Source organism: Homarus americanus, unplaced genomic scaffold (genome assembly GCF_018991925.1).
Source record: "Homarus americanus isolate GMGI-L3 unplaced genomic scaffold, GMGI_Hamer_2.0 scaffold8226, whole genome shotgun sequence".
In the NCBI taxonomy this organism is placed as follows: Eukaryota; Metazoa; Arthropoda; class Malacostraca; order Decapoda; family Nephropidae; genus Homarus; species Homarus americanus.
Genome location: NW_024717620.1, coordinates 1,031,363 through 1,053,026, shown reverse-complemented (window position 1 = coordinate 1,053,026; position 21,664 = coordinate 1,031,363). Strand labels below are relative to the sequence as shown.

The 21,664-nt window shown below is 40.1% G+C and overlaps 1 protein-coding gene across 1 annotated transcript in view; it reads left to right on the top strand.

The window, feature by feature from the left end:
• Positions 1–6,756: 6,756 nt before the first annotated feature.
• Positions 6,757–21,664, top strand: part of LOC121858937 (E3 ubiquitin-protein ligase hyd-like) — a 112,916-nt gene continuing 98,008 nt past the window's right edge. Inside the window, 2 exon segments of the mRNA XM_042355591.1 lie at positions 6,757–6,932; positions 20,936–21,136. Coding sequence (XP_042211525.1) covers positions 6,871–6,932; positions 20,936–21,136 — 263 coding nt within the window. The 5' untranslated portion in view covers positions 6,757–6,870.

Below are 21,664 nucleotides of genomic sequence, written 5' to 3'. Positions count from 1 at the left end.
TGGTGTCTGCTTAGAGTAGCAGAGCTGCTCTAGGATGTCTAACCTGCAGTGTAGAGACAGTAGCTGTAGAGCTGATGAGAGCTGTCTCTGTGTGGATAAGCCAGTCTTCCCTGTTGCTTGGAGACTGGGAGAGTGATCGGTTTCTCCTCCATCCTGTGTGAGTGCGATTCTCCGGGGGTCACCATTTGTGGGGTAATAGTGTTTCTCCTCCATCCTGTGTGAGTGCGATTCTCCGGGGGTCACCATTTGTGGGGTACGGGTTATTTTGGTTCACATTCAGGATGGGATGGAGAAAGGAAACTCACAATGTGCTCTCTGTATACATATTATATTGGATGTACAATGCAGCTTGGTGGCTGGTGCTGGGAGGAGGCAACGTGGTTACAAGCGTGATGTAGAGAGAGCTGGTTGGTGAGGGTGCTCAGAGGAGGACCAGCTTGTGGGTCGCCATGCTCGCCGGCGGGAGCGAGGGCCGCCAGGCAGGAGTGGAGGAGGTGGTGTTGCTTGCTGGTTGGTGTAGGTAGAAAGAGAGCGGTCGATACGATACGAAGTCTTTAGTTAAGAGGTGAAAGAAGATTATTAGGAGTTGAAGGAAAAGTGGTGAAACTGAAATACAGTAGGAGTAGAAAGAATCTGGGCTCAACCAGATCGCTTCATCTTTCTTATTGGTGTTTTGTCTTTGTTCTGCTCCCTTGGGTCGTCAGACCTTTGTATTAATATTGGTTTATTTATATAATGCTGCTTATTATTATTATTTGTTATTGTTGGAGTTAGTGAGCCCGCCCAGGTCCTTGTGTAACTGGGAGGGTAGTCACATTTTTTTTTTTTTGAGGTGTTAGTTAAGTGTTAGTTGTGTTAGTCTAAAGGTACACTGTATGGAGAGGCCTGCCAGGTTCTTAGTGGAGCTGGTTGGTCACTCTCATCTTTATTCCTCTAGTAATGTTTTATGTAGAAATGTGTATGTTGAGGCAGGAGGTGGTTCAATTACTTCTTCCTGGCTGATATAGCTGGGAGGGTAATCACATTATTATTATTAATATTATTAATATTTTTTTATTTTTTTATTTATTTTTTATTTAATTTTTTTTTGAGTTAGTGAGCCCGCCCAGGTCCTTGTGTAGCTGGGAGGGTAGTCACATTTTTATTTATTTATTTTTTTTTTTTTACTAAGATGTTAGTTCAATGTTAAATGTTAAATGTTAAATGTTAAATATTAGTTATGTTAGTCTAAAGGTACACTGTATGGAGAGGCCTGCCAGGTTCTTGTGGAGCTGGTAGGTCACTCTCATCTTTTATTCTCTCTATTAATGTTTTATATGTATATTGGGGCAGGAGATGGTTCAATTACTTTCTTCCTGGCTGATTTAAACCAACTGTGTTCTTGGAATTCTTCGTTGTCTATATTATTTATCCAGTTTTGATATGTTTCTGTGTTAAGTTCAGTCACTTTTTTCCAAATATTTACAGCTTTGTTGTGTATATCTACATTGATTGCTAAGAGGTTTGCTCTCTTGTGTAGCTGTTCATTATTGATGTGGTCTGTATATTTTATGTTATATATAAATCTGAGGGCTATATTTTGTACTGTTTGTAACCTTTTAATGCACGTTTTACTAAGGGTGTTCAATGGGATGGGTGGGTAGTCCATAATTGATTTGACAAGGGCAATATAAATCTTTCTTTTGTTATTAATGCTAAGGTTCTTAAAGCGTTTTATTTTTGATAATCTTATTCTTGCCTGTCGTTCTTTATCTTTTAAGTATGTTATATATCCTCTTTTTGTTAGTTTTAATCCAAGCATCCTGCCTTCAGTGTCGTATGGGTCACCACGAGGTCAGGTCTTATATAGTGGAGGTAGGCGTGGCTTAATAGTTGACCTCCGTCATGTAAGGCGGCGCTGGTTGACCTAGACCACGAGGCATACACTGGGGAATTCGCGGGGTCGGCTACTCAGCGACAAGCGTTTGTAGGGGAGGAATCCACTACAGTAGTACCTTTGTCCGTGTTGTACCAGTGGTAGTATTGATTTTTTAACCACATGTACCTGTTACTTTGGTGTACTTTTAATTTTACCCTTTTCGCTAACTAGCCAATCAGTGGCGAAGTAAAAGGAAAATATTCATTTTACTTTACTGGGTCCGGGAACTAAGCAGTTAAAAGTGTAGAATGGCTGAAAAGAAGTTCCAGAGGCGGATTGCAAACAAGGTCAAGTCAAACCCAAAGCTTTCTTCCGTTAGGTAAAATAGAAATTAAAGGCATGCAGGCTACTCAGATCAGTGTTGGTCAAGTCAAGGTAAAATCTGAATACCTTGGTTCAAGTCTGGTCATACTTTTACTTTTTTACTTTTATCCTCTTCACCACTGATCAGCTCGTTAGCCGCTTGGGCGATCGGTCACGTCTTTGATACACACTGTTGGCAAGTACTGGGCATGCACCGGCTCCTGAATGTATCTGAACCTGCCATTTTCCAATCACTGGGGACCCTTTGTTTATCCAGGCATTTACAGAACAGGATCTTCAGGGGCGCGGCAAGCTCATTGCACAACTCTCTTAGCACTCTAGGATTCACCATGTCAGGGCCGGATCTTATGGACCTTTATCTTTGACAGTTTATTTCTTATAACCTCTTCTGTGAACACAATGTGAGTCAGTGCTGTGTCAAACCGTCTGTCCTTGAACGCAGGAAGGTTAATCGCATCCACTTTTCTGAACACCGAGGAAAAGAAGCTGTTCAATGCCTCAGCTTTGTCCAGGTCAGAATCTGTGTAACTACCATCTTCAAGCCTCAGGTCTGATACAGTACTCCTACTCACGTTTTTAATTTCAACTTTGCATCGCGGTAAAACGCCTTTGGGTTTGTCCTGACCTCACTTGCAACCAGCCTCTGGAACTCCTTTTCAGCCCTTCTACACTCTGACTGCTTGGTTCCTGGCTCTTGCACACATCTTCCTGTCCTGCCCATTGTTTGACCTAACCCACGCCTGTTGGCAAAGAAATGAGCATGCAATGGCTCCTGAATGTATCTGAACTTGCTGGTCTTAAAACAACTCACACTCCGTGCCGTCACAGCATTATCTGGCAGATTGTTCCACGAGTTCACAATTCTCACTCCGAAAAATTTTGAGCTCTTTCATGCTGCAGACGGACAAGAGGGGGGGGGGAGCTAATTGAAGTGTATAAACATCTCAAAGGATACTACTCAGTCGAGTGTCCATAGATTATTTTTTTAGATTGTCCCCGAGGGGGCTAGTTTATTGGGCACCCCCTTACATCCTGTGCTAGGTGAAGCGCAGAAGCGTTTACAGCGCCCATCTGGGAAGCATGCGGAGTTCACGCTTGCCTTTATGACTCATGCATTAAGGGCGTAAAAGACTGGAGGGTCATGGGTTTTGTCAGCAAGTTACATAAAGTGACAGAATGATGAGTGTGTGTGTGTGGGGATTTCCGGTACAATTTATCTGTTTATGGCAAAGTGTGGCAGGTCCCTAATAATGTACAAAATGATGAGTGTGTGGAGGGGGAGGAAATTCACGGTACAATTTATCTGTTTATGGTAAAGCGTGGCAGGTCCCTAATAATGTCAGGTGCCAGGCCATAGGCATTGTCCATACCTGGAGCTGGCGGACGCCCCCCCCACAAGGAGTCACAGCTCAAGGTTGAAGAAGCCGCAAGTCCAAAAAACTGTGAGGGGTAACTTTTTCGGAGTGAGAGTTGTGAACTCTTAGAACAATCTGCCAGAGAGTGTTGTGACGGCACCGAGTGTGAGCTCTTTCAAGACCAGACTTGACCAACACTGGAGCAAGTTCAGATACATTTAGGAGCCGGTGCATGTCCTGTACATGTCAACAGTGTGTAACAGAGACGCGACCGATCGCCCGAGTGGCTAACGACGAGCCGATCAGTGGTGAAGAGGATAAAAGTAAAATTAAAAAAGTAAAAGTACTTACAATATTTACAGAGAAGAAACAGTATAATTGGTCACTCCACGAACAACTATAGACCGTGAGCCTGACCAGCATAATATGTAAAGTACTTGAGAGTATTATCAGAGATGCCGCAATGGAACATCTACTACGAAACAACATTGTAAAAGATTGCCAACGCGGTTTTATGCCGGGGCGCTCCTGTTTGACACAATTGCTCAAGGTATTGGATATTTGGACCCATATTCTGGAACGGGGTGGTAATATCGACAATATTTACCTAGATTTTACCAAGGCTTTCGACAGTGTACCCCATGAAAAGCTGAAAATCAAACTGGAAGGGTACGGAATTCGGGGAAATGTCCTAGCGTGGATAGTGTGGGGATGAGATTGTTTGGTTCACACTCAGGATGGGATGGAGAAAGGAAACTCACAATGTGCTCTCTGTATACATGTTGTATTGGATGTACAATGCAGCTTGGTGCTGGGAAGGCAGCATGGTTACAAGCGTGATGTAGAGAGAGCTGGTTGGTGAGGATGCTCAGAGGAGGACCAGCTTGTGGGTCGCCATGCTCGCCGGCGGGAGCGAGGGCCGCCAGGCAGGCGGAGGAGGAGGAGGTGTTGCTGGCTGGTTGGTGTAGGTAGAAAGAGACAGGTCACCACGAGGTCAGGTCTTAAATAGCGGGGGGTAGGCGTGGCTTAGTAGTTGACCCCCGCTCCGTGATGTATGGCGGCGCTGGTTGACCTAGACCACGAGGCATACACTGTGGAATTCGTGGGGTCGGCTACGCAGCGACAAACAGCGTTTGTAGGGGAGAAATCCACTACAATAGAAGACTTTCTATATGACCGCAAGCAGTGTGTGGTGATTAATGGCACGAAATCGTCATCTGTACCTGTCACAAGTGGGGTACCACAGGGCAGTGTATTGGGCCCGCTGTTGTTTGTTTGTTTCATAAATGACATGCCTGACGTTGTACACTCCTCCATACAAATGTTTGCGGATGGCGCCAAGTTATTTCGGGAAATTAAGAACCAAGCGGACTGTGAAGAGCTGCAGAAGGACCTCTGTGGGTTCCAAGAATGGTCGAAGAAATGGCTGCTGAGATTCAATGTCACGAAGTGTAAGAGGATGCACCTGGGGCGTACCAACGGTATCATATGTCCCAACGGGATGACGAAACTGCATTAGTTGAGACTGTATGTGAGAAGGACCTAGGTGTGTATGTTGACAATGAGCTGAAGTTCTCGGGCCATTGCGAGAAGAAGGTAAATCAGGCAAATAAATTATTGGGTCCGATAAGAAGGTCGTTCAGATATCTAGACGGTCCGTCCCTCGTAACGATCTTCAGGAGTGAAGTGCTTCCCCATCTGGAGTACTGTCACCCCATCTGGTCCCCGAGATATACTTGGGACTGTCAGTTGGTTGAAAATGTTCAAAGGAGGGCCACCAGACTGGTGCCTGCACTTCGGCACCTCAGCTACCCTGAGAGATTGGAGCGCCTGAACTTGCCTAGCTTATACTACAGACGGGCAAGGGCGACCTAGTTGAGGTGTATAAGCATCTCAGGGGGCACTACTCAGTTGAGTGTCCTTACTTGGAGCTGGCAGACGCTCGCCCCACAAGGGGTCACAGCTCAAAATTGAAGAAGCCGCAAGTCCAGAAAACTGTGAGGGCAAACCTTTTCGGAGTGATGGTTGTAAATCTTGGAACAATCTACCAGAAAGTGTTGTGACGGCACCGAGTGTGAGCTCTTTCAAGACAAGACTTGACCAACACTGGAGCGGGTTCAGGTACATTCAGGAGCCAGTGCATGCCCAGTACTTGCCAACAGTGCGTGACAGAGACGTGACCGATCGCCCAAGCGGCTAACAAGGCGATCAGTGGTGAAGAGGATAAAAGAAAAAAGTAAAAGTTGAGGTCATGTCAAGTAAAGTTATATTTAGGTGAAGGTTATGTTAGGTTTAGGTTATATCATGTTAACGTTATACAGTGTTACGTAAAACTGTAAATTAAAGTTAGGGTAAGGTTATGTTAGGTTAACTTTATATTCTTTTAATGTTATTGCTGGTTAAATATCAAGTTAAAGGTAAGGTTAGGTTAATGTTACTAAAGGTTAAGGTTGTTTAAGGTTAATATTAGGCAAGGTCGTCCGTAGCGCAGGCACCACCAGTCTGGTAGCCTTCCTTTGGACATGTTCCATTAAATGAGTTACTATCATGTAGTATATCTCGGGGACCAGCAGGCAGGGAACCACCTCCCTCCTTTAGAGCATTACAAGGAACAGACCCCTTTAGATATAACCCCAGGAAACAACAATGGTTATATAGTACTGTAGACTTTAATAACTAATACCTATATGTGTTTAAATGTTATCTTAGTACATGTTCGTCAAATTCAGGATTGCTACTCTTATAAAAAAATATTATTAAAATATGTTGGTGTATGTAATGGGACCTTAGGTGGTAAATCAATGTGTAGGAAGTGAATTGTTTTATTAAGTTAAACATTTATGATGAAGGAAAAGCTTATCTCTAAAGCAGTGGCGACACCTATAAATATTATTGTTAATTATTACAGGTTATTACTATATACATTATTATTAAATAAAGAGAGTATTTTTCCTGATTAAAATATATTTATTCACTCAACAAATTGAATATTTTAAAATACCTCAAAAAATATGAATATAAAGGATATAAATAAATTCCCAGAAGCATAAGTTATTTTGTAGGATTAATAAGTAATTGTTAAGAGGTTATTGAAGGTTGGTGTGGTAATAAGTAATAGTTAAGAGGTTATTGAAGGTTGGTGTGGTAATGTTCCTGGTGGTGGAGGCAGCACAACATGGCGGCCGCTGCTTCCTAACACACACACACACATGTTTCACCCGCCATTTCCTTCCTTGTTATAGATCTTATCGGTTAAGATTATAGTGGAATAAGATGACGTCGTTGCACTGTGTCATCCATCCACTGCCAGGCACTGAGGACCAGCTTAATGAGAGGTAATATAGCATTAATACTGGCCGCAGCTATACTGTTGTACCTATAGTCACCTTATGTCGTGTTGGCCTCACCTCACTCGTCTCTCTTCTCACTCTTTTAGCATTTCCCTCCTCTCCTCTCCTCTCCTCACTCATCTCTTCACTCATCTCACTTCACCTCACTTCACTCTACCTCCTTCATCCTCACTTGTCTGAAGCAAATATTGTTTATGTCCTGTTGTACATTACTAGTGTACATCACCATTAGTGTACACCGGTACTAATATACACCATCACTAATGTACACCATACCTAATGTACACCATCATCACTCACTGTACACTCACCATCACTCACTGTACGGTCCAACTAATTACCCAAATGTAGCCGCAATGAAGTCAAATAATGGTCCAACAAGAATAAATCGGTCTGCCAATCACTTCTCGATTATTATTTGGTGTCATAAAGTCACAAAAAATTGGTAAACTTAATTTAATCTGAGTTGTGTTAGGTTAGGTTAGGTTAGGTTAGGTACATGCACGTGATCTAATAACTCAGATTAAATTAAGTTTACCAATTTTTTGTGACTTTATGACACCAAATAATAATCGAGAAGTGATTGGCAGACCGATTTATTCTTGTTGGACCATTATTTGACTTCATTGCGGCTACATTTGGGTAATTAGTCGGACCCATCTTTGTACATTACAGGTGTGCATCAGCACTATTGTACACCAATATTAATGTACATCACCATCATTCACTGTAAATTAGTACTAATGTAATGTTCATTATCACTGTACACTATTCAGTATGCACCATCACTTGTGTCTACCACTCTGTACACTTCTAAATGTACACCACTCACTGTACATCACTCAGTGTACACTATCACTCAGGGAGACAGTGTACGTCAGGGGTCCTCATATGTAATACATAACAGTACTTGTGTACATTTTGTCACCACCGTGTAAGACAGAACGAGGCGCAGGGTTCAGACTGGCAGCAGCCGTCTGCGGTAGACCGATGCTTCTTGTTGGTGATCACAAGTTGGCCACAAAGTGTATGGTAGTGTGGCTGTAACCTTGGCCAACAACTTGAAGAAATTTGTCCTTAGAAGATAAATGATTTCTTACCTCATGAGAAGGCCAAAAAGTTCATGAGGTAAAGATGGAGCAAATGGCTAAAACTAGAAGGAGCTTATGGACCAAAAATTTCAGTGGTGTTGTTTAGATGATGATGATAAAATAATACAGAACCTAACGTGAGGTGACAGCCACTCGTAATAATACTTCCTGGTGTTACGTTGAAAGGGAGCCACGAATTACCCAAAAGTAGAGCAAATACGGGTAAAATCTTAATGAATATCTGTTATACATACACAAAACATGTTTAATAATATTTTAGTGTAATTTTGTAAAGATAATTTGTAAGATGAAATAATAAACAGCGAAAAACTTTCAGTTTTGGCGAACGCTAAATTCCAAAGAGTTCGTGAACAAGGGAGATAACTCAGATCCATCGTGATGCACTTCGCTAACCTAACCTAACCTAACGAAAAGTAAATCCTACGGCTATGTTAAATACCCCAAAGTAACAGAAACATCGGTAATTATATCTCCATTTTGGATAGGTGACTCTTTGGAATTTAGCGTTTTTTGCTGTTTATTATTTCATTATTTTGACTACATTTCAATGAAAACATTATTAATCAGGTTTTATTGATGTAAAACATATATTCGTTAAGATTTTACCCCGATTTAATATACTTTTGGGTACTTATGGGTACTTTTGGGTACTTTTGGGTAATTCGTTGTACCGCACTGAAACACACAATGTTCATTAAGTGTGATGCCTCTGCCACACATGCAGGTCCTTCTAACAAGACCATGATCACATATCAACAAGTCCTTCACTCACACTTGATCCTCAACAAGGACTAATAGCTTCCTATAACTAAGGGAACAAGCAGTGCACAGCGCTTGGATGACACACAGGATGAGTGACCGTCTCCTTCGGGAGGTACAATAACAATACCAACCAACACTTAATAATGGAATGCAATGAAACTCTTAATTTAAAGATAAGTTATTGGACTGGTATCCAAACCTCAGTTATGGGTCTGGATCTCAGCCATATGATTCTTATCCTGAATATAGTACATGGAAGAGTTTCTGAAACATAGGGCACAGCAAAGAAAAAATATAAGCGATTTGTGCAGAAATGAACCAAAACAGAAAACAATGGTATTAGATAACAAACAAAGGTAAAGGTGGAGATGGTTAGCACCAGAAATAAATTAAGGAATTAAACCAGAATTTCTGGAGTTACTATTTCCATGACACTGAACAGTGAACATGGAAATGGAAACAAGAATGCACAGAACCTGACCAAACGAACCTAACTCGAGAAACCTACCTAATCTTGCCTAACTTCGCCCCCTGAACCCTCCGGCTTATTAGGCACGAAGAAGTTACTTTGATATTGTATTTGGTACCAATGAAACTACAGTATCTTGAAGGGGCATGGTGTGATTTGACTGTCTTGTGGACGTGAGAGTACGATCGGTTGTTGCACTGAAAGACATATTTCTTCTTCATTGTCGGTTCTCTGCCACATTTTGAACACTTGCACATCCTGTCAACTAGTCCATGTTGACATATGAACTCTTGGAGACGGTCTTCAACCTCCACAAGCACAGATAACTTGTGATACGATACCGACCACAACACAATGAGGACGCCATTAAAAAAACAATACGGTATTGTTTCTCCCTCGGTGGGATAGTCCTCCTTGAGGAAGAACAATAAGTACAGCATACAAACATAGTTTATTTATTAACCAATGCTAATTGTAAGGTATTGAAAAAGAATTGAAACTCATAATATGGGCTATGATTCCCACAACATGATCCTCATCATTTATAAATAGAATAGGTTCTTAAATCTATTGCACGGAAAGAAAAAATTATGGGATGTTTGCAGGTCATAGAGCCACGACTCTGGATATAGAATGCAAAGAAAAAACAAACAATAGACAATCATGCCTATTTATTAAGGTAGCCAAACCCCCATTATAAGACTGTTGTGGGGCTAACGTGATGTTGGATCACACCAGGATGGAGGTGAGAAGAGAAACTCAGCTATAGTGTTTTCTATATACGGGGGATAATATATTATATGTACAATGCAGTGCCAGGGAGTTGCTGTGTGGTGAGGAGCTTGTTGAGAGGAGGTCTTGTTGGTTTGAGTGCGCTCAGTAGAATCCCCTTCACGGCGTAGCTGTGAGCTTATATACGAGTCCACCGGAAGTAAGCGTCGCTGGAAGCCGACCCCCCGCGAGTTTCTCTGCAAAGCCTAGCTGTCTGTGCGGTGATCGGCTGGTCAGCGACAGTTGTAGGGGAGAGTATCCACTACACTGTACTCCGTCATTTTGTTGTTAATTTTAGTGAGACCGGAATCAGAATATATTTGTTTACAACCAGACGAAAACACATGCAAACAGGCCAGATTTTTTGGTGGAATATTTCTGGTAAATATTAAATCACTTTGTGTACAAATCATGCAGACTTGATTTTAGTGTCATAAGATGAGTTTTTGGTCATGTTTTTACCCCACAGTTTCCCTCATCCTTTATGTCCTGCCCACTTCAGGTGATTATGATCGACTGTACTCTACAGGCAGCCCTTGTTTGTCACAACATGTTAAACGAAGGATTACTGAAGAGTACTACTGTACAATCAGTCCTCATTTATCACAAATTTGCCCATTTAATTCTGAATTATTGCAACTTGCTTAATTTTTATGATCAAATTATTTGATGATCACAATGTGTTAAATTTTTTTGTAGTGTTGATGTAAGAAAAAATCAAACCATAATGGAAGAGCCTTCTCAGCTGTACAGGCAGTAATGGCACACAGGGAGGCCATGCATGCTCCTCTACTGTATTGTGTTATATATACCGTACTGTATATGTGTGTGTATTTATGTTTCAATACTGTACTGTACTAGTGTTTCTTCATAAAAAATCAGTCAAATACTGTGTCTCCAGCATTCCCAGCTAGTGATGCCTCCCCTCTCCTTAATGCATTGTTTCTTACAGAATGATTAGTGGACAGAAAGATGTGTACAAACTTAGGTAGGCTTTGTAAGGTAACCTTTGATGTGTGACCTTGAGGCATACTGTACTGTACATTACTTACAATGCTGTACTGTATAGTACTGTACAGTACTTATACCGCTGTACTGTACTGTACATTACTTACACTGCTGTACTGTACAGTACTTATACTGCTGTACTGTACTGTACATTACTTACACTGCTGTACTGTATAGTACTGTACAGTACTTATACTGCTGTACTGTACATTACTTACCTTACTGTACTGTACAGTAACGTACAGTACTTATACTGCTGTTCTGTACTGTACTTATACTGCTGTACTGTATAGTACTGTACAGTACTTATACCGCTGTACTGTACATTACTTACACTGCTGTACTGTATAGTACTGTACAGTACTTATACCGCTGTACTGTATAGTACTGTACAGTACTTATACTGCTGTACTGTACTGTACATTACTTACACTGCTGTACTGTACAGTAACATACAGTACTGCTGTTCTGTACTGTACCTATACTGCTGTACTGTACTCATACTGCTGTACTGTACTGTACAGTACTTATACTGTTGTACTGTTCTGTCCAGTACTTATACTGCTGTACTGTATAGTACTGTACAGTACTTATACTGCTGTACTGTACTCATACTACTGTACTGTACAGTACTTATACTGCTGTACTGTTCTGTCCAGTACTTATACTGCTGTACTGTGTAGTACTGTACAGTACTTATACTGCTGTACTGTACTTATACTACTGTACTGTACAGTACTTACACTGCTGTACTGTACAGTACTTATACTGCTGTATTGTACTGTACTTATACTGTTGTACTATACTTATACTACTGTATTGTACTGTACTTATACTGTTGTACTGTACTTATACTGCTGTACTGTACAGTACTTATACTGCTGTACTGTACTGTACAGTACTTATACTGCTGTATTGCACTGTACAGTACTTATACTGCTGTACTGTACAGTACTTATACTGCTGTACTGTACAGTACTTATACTGCTGTATTGCACTGTACAGTACTTATACTACTGTACTGTACAGTACTTATACTGCTGTACTGTACAGTACTTATACTGCTGTACTGTACAGTACTTGTACTGCTATACTGTACTTATACTACTGTACTGTACAGTACTTATACTGCTGTACTGTTCTGTCCAGTACTTATACTGCTGTACTGTACAGTACTTATACTGCTGTACTGCACTGTACAGTACTTATACTGCTGTACTGTACAGTACTTATACTGCTGTATTGTACTGTACAGTACTTATACTGCTGTACTGTACTTTACTTGTACTGCTGTATTATACAGTAGTTATACTGCTGTACTGTACTGTACATTACTTACACTGTTGTACTGTATAGTACCATACTGTACTTATACTGCTGTTCGGTACTGTACTTATACTGCAGTACTGTACTGTACAGTACTTATACTGCTGTACTGTACAGTACTTATACTGCTGTACTGTACTGTACAGTACTTGTACTGCTGTACTGTACATTACTTACACTGCTGTACTGTACTGTACATTACTTACACTGCTGTACTGTACAGTACCATACTGTACTTATACTGCTGTACTGTACTTTACTTGTACTGCTGTATTGTACAGTAGTTATACTGCTGTACTGTACTGTACAGTACTTATACTGCTGTACTGTACTGAACATTACTTACACTGCTGTACTGTACAGTACCATACTGTACTTATACTGCTGTTCGGTACTGTACTTATACTGCTGTACTGTACTGTACAGTACTTATACTGCTGTACTGTTCTGTCCAGTACTTATACTGCTGTACTGTACAGTACTTATACTGCTGTACTGTACTGTACAGTACTTATACTGCTGTACTGTACTGTACATTACTTACACTGCTGTACTGTACAGTACCATACTGTACTTATACTGCTGTTCGGTACTGTACTTATACTGCTGTACTGTACTGTACAGTACTTATACTGCTGTACTGTTCTGTCCAGTACTTATACTGCTGTACTGTACAGTACTTATACTGCTGTACTGTACTGTACAGTACTTATACTGCTGTACTGTACTGTACTTATACTACTGTACTGTATAGTACTTACACTGCTGTACTGTACAGTACTTATACTGCTGTACTGTACTGTACAGTAATTTATACTGCTGTATCACTGTACTGTACAGTACTTATACTGCTGTACTGTACGTACAGCACTTTATACTGTTGTACTCTACTGTACTGTACAGTACTTATACTTGTACTGTACAGCACCTATACTGTTGTAGATTGCACTTATTCTGCTGTACTGTACAGTACTTTATACTGCTGTACTGTACAGTACTTTATACTGCTGTACTGTACAGTACTTATACTGGCTGTACTGTACAGTACTTACTGCTGTACTGTACAGTACTTTATACTGCTGTAATTGTACAGCACTTATACTGCTGTACTGTAAATTGTACTTGTACGCTGTATTGTATAGTAGTTATACTGCTGTACGTACAGTACTTATATCTGCTGTACTGTACAGTACTTATACTGCTGTACTGTACAGTACTTATATTGCTGTACTGTACAGTACTTATACTGCTGTACTGTACTTAGCAATTGAAATTGTACGCACAGCACTTATACTGCTGTACCGTACAGTATCTTATACTGCTGTACTGTACAGCACTTATACTGTTGCAATTGCACAGTACTTATACTGCTGCACTGTACAGTACTTATACTGCTGTACTGTACAGTATTTATACCGTACGTACAGCACTTATACTGCTGTACTGTACAGTACTTATATTCGCTGTACTGTACAGTACTTATACTGCTGTACTGTACAGTACTTATACTGCTGTACTGTACAGTACTTATACTGCTGTACTGTACAGTACTTATACTGCTGTACTGTACAGTACTTATACTGCTGTACTGTACAGTACTTATACTGCTGTACTGTACTTATACTGCTGTACTGTACTGCACAGTACTTATACTGCTGTACTGTACAGTACTTGTACTGCTGTATTGTATAGTACTTATACTGCTGTACTGTACAGTACTTATACTGCTGTACTGTACAGTACTTATACTGCTGTACTGTACAGTACTTATACTGCTGTACTGTACAGTACTTATACTGCTGTATCACAGTTCTTATAGCTGTACTGTACAGTACTTAAACTGCTGTACTGTACTTATACTGCTGTACTGTACAGTACTTATACTGCTGTACTGTACAGTACTTATACTGCTGTACTGTACTTATACTGCTGTACTGTACTGTAATTTATACTGCTGTACTGTACAGTACTTATACTGCTGTACTGTACTGTACAGTACTTATACTGCTGTACTGTACAGTACTTATACTGCTGTACTGTACAGTACTTATACTGCTGTACTGTACAGTACTTATACTGCTGTACTGTACAGTACTTATACTGCTGTATTGTATAGTAGTTATACTGCTGTACTGTACTGTAAGTTATACAGCTGTACTGTACAGTACTTAAACTGCTGTACTGTACTTATACTGCTGTACTGTACAGTACTTATAATTGCTGTACTGTACTGTACTTATACTGCTGTACTGTACTGTACTTATACTGCTGTACTGTACAGTACTTATACTGCTGTACTGTACAGTACTTATACTATTGTAATTGTACTTATACTGCTGTACTGTACAGTACTTATACTACTGTAATGTACAGTACTTATACTACTGTACTGTACAGCACTTATACTGTACTGTACTTATACTGCGTACTGTACAGTACTTATACCGTTGTACTGTACTGTGCAGTACTTATACTGTTGAATTGTACTGTACTGTAATTATACTGTTGACTGTACTGTGCAGTACTTATACTGTTGAACTGTACTGTACAGTACTTATACTGCTGTACTGTACTTTTACAGCACTTATACTGCTGTACTGTAATATACTGCACTGTGCAGTACTTTATACTGCTGTACCGTACAGTACTTATATACGCTGCACTGTACTGCAAGTACTATACTCGCTGTACTGTACAGTACTTATACTGCTGTACTGTACTGTATAGTACTTATACTGCTGTACAGTACTTATTTCACTGTACTGTACAGTACTTATACTCCTGTACTGTACTTATACTGCTGTACTGTACAGTACTTATACTGCTGCAATTGTACTTATACTGCTGTCACTGTACGCACAGTACTTATACTGCTGTACTGTACTGTACAGTACTTATATTGCTGTACTGTACAGTACTTTATACTGCTGCATTGTATAGTACTTATACTGCTGTACTGTACAGTACTTATACTGCTGCACTTGTACAGTACTTATACCGCTGTACTGTACAGTACTTTATACCGCTGCACTGTACTTATACTGCTGTACTGTACGCACAGTACTTATATTGCTGTACTGTACAGTACTTATACTGCTGTAATTGGTACAGTACTTATACTGCTGTACTGTACAGTACTTATACTGCTGTACTGTACAGCACTTATACTGCTGTACTGTACAGTACTTTATACTGCTGTACTGTACTTATATTCTGTTGCACTGTACTGCACAGTAATTTATACTGCTGTACTGTACAGTACTTTGTACTGCTGTATTGTACAGTACTTATACTGCTGTACTGTACAGTACTTATACTGCTGTACAGTATACTTATATTGCTGTACTGTACAGTACTTTGTACTGCTGTATTGTATAGTAGTTATACTGCTGTACTGTACAGTAATTTATATCTGCTGTACTGTACTTATACTGCTGTACTGTACAGTACTTATACTGCTGTACTGTACAGTACTTATACTGCTGTACTGTACAGTATTCTTATACTGCTGTACTGTAATTTATACTGCTGTACACTGTACAGTACTTATACTGTACTGTACAGTACTTATACTGCTGTACTGTACTGTAATTTATACTGCTGTAATTGTACTGTACTTTATACTGCTGTAATTGTACAGTACTTATACTGCTGTATTGCACTGTACAGTACTTATACTGCTGTACTGTACAGTACTTATACTGCTGTACTGTACAGTACTTATACTGCTGTACTGTACAGTACTTATACTGCTGTAATGTACAGCAATTTATACTGCTGTATTGTATAGTACTTATACTGCTGTAATTGTACTGTACAGTTCTTATAATGCTGTACTGTACAGTACTTTAAACTGCTGTACTGTACTTTATACTGCTGTGTAATTGCACAGTACTTATATACTGCTGTACTGTACTGTACTTATACTGCGAATTGCACTGTACTTATACTGCTGTACTGTACAGTATTTATACCGCTGCATTGTACAGTATTTTATACTACTGTACTGTACTACTTATAATCGCTGTACTGTACAAGTACTTATACTGCTGTAATGCCAGTACTTATACTACTGTACTGTACAGCACTTTATACTACTGTACTGTAATTTATACTGCTGTACTGTACAGTATATATCAGTTGTACTGTACAGTGCACTTATACTGCTGTACTCACTGTACAGTACTTATACTGCTGTACTGTATTGTGCAGTACTTATACTGCTTGCACTGTACTGTACAGTACTTATACTGCTGTACTGTAATTGTACAGTACTTATACTGCTGTACTGTACAGTACTGTACTGTGCAGTACTTACTGCTGTAAATTGTACAGCACTTATACAGCTGTACTGTACGTATAGTACTTTATACTGCTGTACTGTACAGTACTTAATTGCTGTACTGTACTGTATAGTACTTTATACCTGCTGTACAGTACTTATATTGACTGTACTGTACAGTACTTATACTACTGTAATTGTAATTTATACCGCTGTACTGTACAGCTTTCGCTGTACTGTACCTACAGTACTTATACTGCTGTACTGTACAGCAATTTATACTGCTGTACTGTACAAGTACTTATACTGCTGTACTGTACAGCACTGTACGTGCAGTACTTATACTGCTGTACTGTACTGTACAGTACTTATACTGTTGTACTGTATAGTACTTATAATTGCTGTACTGTACAGTACTTATACTGCTGTACTGTACAGTACTTATACTGCTGTAATTGTACTTATACCTCAGTAATTGTACAGCACTTATGTTGCTGTTGTACCGTACAGTACTTATACTGCTGTACTGTACTGTACAGTACTTATACTGTTTGTACTGTACAGCACTTATACCGCTGTACTGTACAGTACTTTATATACTGCTGTTCTGCAATTTATACTATTACTGTACCGTACAGCACTTATACTACTGTACAGTAATTTATACTGCTGTACTGTACAGTAAGTTTTATATGCTGTAATTCTGTACCGTACAGTACTTATACTGCTGTACTGTACAGCAATTTATACTGCTTGTTCTTGTACTTATACTACTGTACTGTACAGTACTTATACTACTGCACAGTACTTTTATACTGCTGTACTGTACAGTACTTATACTACCGTACGTATATGCTGTACTGTACAGTACTTATACTGCTGTACTGTACTGTACAGTACTTTATACTGCTGTAATTGTACTTATATCTGTTGCACTGTACTGTACTTATACTGCTGTACTGTACAGTACTTATACTGTTGCAATTGATTGCATTTATACTGTCAGTACTGTACACTGTACAGTACTTATACTGCTGTACTGAAGTACTTATACTGCTGTACTGTACAGTACTTATAATTGCCATAACGATATTATACGCTGCACTGTACAGTACTTATATTGCGATTGTACAGCACTTTATACTGCCGTACTGTACTGTATATGTATTTATACTGCTGTACTGTACTGTACTTATATTGCTGTACTGTACAGTATCTATATTGTTGTACTGCATGTTAATTTATATCGTTGTACTTGATAAAGTACTTATACTGCTGTACTGTAATGTATAGTACTTATACTGCTGCAATTGCATAAGTACTTATACTGGCTGTACTGCAGTACAGTACTTATATTGCTGTACTGCACAGTACTTATAATAGCTGTACTGTGCAGTACTTATATTGCTGTACTTGCATACAGTTTTATATTGCTGTACTGTACAGTACTTATACTGTTGTACTGTACAGTACTTATACTACTGTACTGTAATGTATAGTACTTTATAATGCTGTACTGTACAGTAGTTATAATTGTTGTACTGTACAGCACTTATACTGATGTACTGCACAGCACTTATATCTGCTGTACTGTACAGAATTTATACTCTGTACTGTACTGTATAGTACTTATACTGCTGTACTGTACAGTAGTTATACTGCTGTACTGTACATATTTTATACTGCTGTACTGTACAGTAGTTATACTGCTGTATTGTACTGTATAGTACTTATACTGCTGTACTGTACAGTAGTTATATTCTGCTGTACTGTACAGTAGTTATACTGCTGCAATTGTAACGTATAGTACTTATATTGCTGTACTGTACAGTAATTATACTGTTGTACTGTACAGTACTTATACTGCTGTACTGTACAGCACTTATACTGTTGTACTGTACAGTACTTATACTGCTGTACTGTACAGCACTTATATTGCTGTACTGTACAGCACTTATACTGCTGTACCGTACAGTACTTATATTGCTGCACTGTACAGTATTTATACTGCTGTACTGGTACAGTACTTATACTGCTGTACTGTAGCAGTAGTTATACTTGCTGCACTGTAAATGTATAGTACTTATACTGCTGTACTGTACAGCATTTTGTACTGCTGTACTGTACAGCACTTATACTGCTGTACTTGCAGCACTTATACTGCTGTACTGTACAGTACTTATAATTGCTGTACTGTACAGCACTTTATATTGTTGCACTGTACAGTACTTATACTGCTGTACTGTACAGTAGTTATCTGTTGCACACTGTACAGCACTTATACTGCGTTGTATTGGTACAGCACTTATACTGCTGTACTGTACTGTATAGTACTTATACTGCTGTACTGTACAGTGCTTATACTGCTGTACTGTACAGCACTTATACTGCTGTACTGTACAGTACTTATACTGCTGTACTGTACAGTACTTATACTGCTGTACTGTACAGTACTTATACTGCTGTACTGTACTGTACTGTACTTATACTGCTGTACTGTACAGTACTTATACTGCTGTACTGTACAGCACTTATACTGCTGTACTGTACAGTACTTATACTGCTGTACTGTACAGCACTTATACTGCTGTAATTGTACAGTACTTATACTGCTTGCACTGTACAGCACTTTATATCGTTGCATTGGTATGTGCATTTATACTGCTGTACTGTACTTATATACTGCTGTACTGTACAGCACTTTATACTGCTGCAATTGTACAGTACTTTATACTGCTGTATCTGCAGTACTTAAACTGCTGTACTGTACAGTACTTATGCTGCTGTACTGTACAGTACTTATACTGCTGTACTGTTCAGTATTTATACTGCTGTACTGTTCAGTATTTATACTGCTGTACTGTACAGTACTTATACTGTTGTAATGTACTTATACTGCTGTAATGTACTTATACTGCTGTACTGTACTGTTCAGTACTTATACTGCTGTATTGTACTTATACTGCTGTAATGTACTTATACTGCTGTACTGTACTGTTCAGTACTTATACTGCTGTACTGTACTTATACTGCTGTACTGTACAGTACTGATACTGCTGTACTGTACTGTACTTATACTGCTGTGTTGTACTGTTGAGTACTTACACTGCTGTGCTGTACTGCTGAGCACTTACACTGCTGTACTGTACAGTACTTATACTGCTGTACTGTCCTGTTCAGTACTTATACTGCTGTACTGTACTTTTCAGTACTTACACTACTGTACAGTACTCTACTGGTGGTTGTTTTGAGCCATTGTACAGTAATGTTTCTCTACTACAGTATTACTAGTAGATGATATACAGTTTAATATTTTGTTAATAAATGCTATACAGTTGTACCCCACTTAACGCGGTCAATTGAACCCAGAGGGTCCCGAGTTATGAAACCGCGTTAAGTGAATAACAGAACATATGGGATTAATTCCAATAGAACCCAGCCCGACCCCCAAACTCCACTTTTTGACGACAACAACTATGTTGTAGTAAAAATTTATCTTAACTTTATGGTGGCATGAAACAAGTAATATAGAAGAGGTTAGGTTAGGAAAGATAAAGGTTAACAGGAAAATAAAGAATAGGTTAAAAACGAAAATTTTTGAGGAACACTCACGGTAGTAGAAGATGGGTCGGCATACGGGATGGAGGCTGGTTCGGAGGCAGAGGGCAGATTACTGCCCTCAGGTGAATCACCATTACTAGGTGAATCAATATCACTGTCACTACAGTTGTCATGGCTTCCTGGACAACCTCTCAAAATCAACTTCTACTATCACTATCACTGGCTTGGGCTGGCTGTGGTGGGGTTGCGGCGAAGAACTCGGTTATGCTTTGCTGACGGCTGGCTAGGTCAAGCGTCTCCTCCCTCCTCCTCCCCCGGAGTCACGCCATAATACTTTAAGCCAATTACAGCTAGCAGCAGAGGGGGGTAGGGCTGCATGGCCAATCACAGTCCGAGACGCCATATGACGCCAGTGATAACGCTAACAAAGACACACACTGCGCACCTACCACGGCCGCTACCTGCCGGGAGGGAGGAGGAGGAGAGGCAGGCGAGCGGGTGGGTGGCAGGGCGGTAGCAAAATCTAAAAATAGCATCCGAGCCGACACACTCACCGCGTATATGTGGAAAAAACCCGCTAAGTGAAAGTTCAGCTTTGGCAAGGCACCGCAGATATGCGAAATGTTATGAAAGCGCTTGCTGCAAAACTGTACTGTACTGTAATTAATACCATACTGCACTTGTTTCATTGTTTTAGGCTGAAAGAACTAGGCCTTCGTCTCAACTGGTCTGGTGGTGTTGGGGTGAGTGCGGTGGCTGGGCTGAGGGAGAACATTCGACAGGTGGCCATAGGTCCATCTCACATTGCAGTACTCACGGAAGATGGCCGCGTGGCTCGTCTGGTCTTCTCCATCAACACCGATGCTCTCGACCTTAATAAAGCTGACCACAAACAGGGGTACGTAAAAACTCTCTATATACTCCAGCAATTGCTTCCCTAACATAACTGTGCTTCTCTACCTTCACTGTGCTTCGCTGCCTTCACTGTGCTTCTCTACCTTCACTGTGCTTCTCTACCTTCACTGTGCTTCTCTACCTTCACTATGCTTCTCTACCTTCACTGTGCTTCTCTACCTTCACTGTGCTTCTCTGCCATCTCTGCTTCTCTGCCTTCTCTGTGTTTCTGTACCTTCACTGTGCTTCTCTACCTTCACTGCTTCTGCCTTCTCTGTGTTTCTACCTTCACTGTGCTTCTACCTTCACTGTGCTTCTCTGACATCTCTGCTTCTCTGCCTCTCTGTGTTTCTACCTTCTACTGTGCTTCTCTGCCATCTCTGCTTCTCTGCCTCTGTGTTTCTGCACCTTCACTGTGCTTCTACCTTCACTGTGCTTCTCACCTTCACTTGCTTCTCTGCCTTCTCTGTGTTTCTCTACCTTCACTGTGCTTCTCTACCTTCACTGTGCTTCTCTTACCTTCACTGCTTCT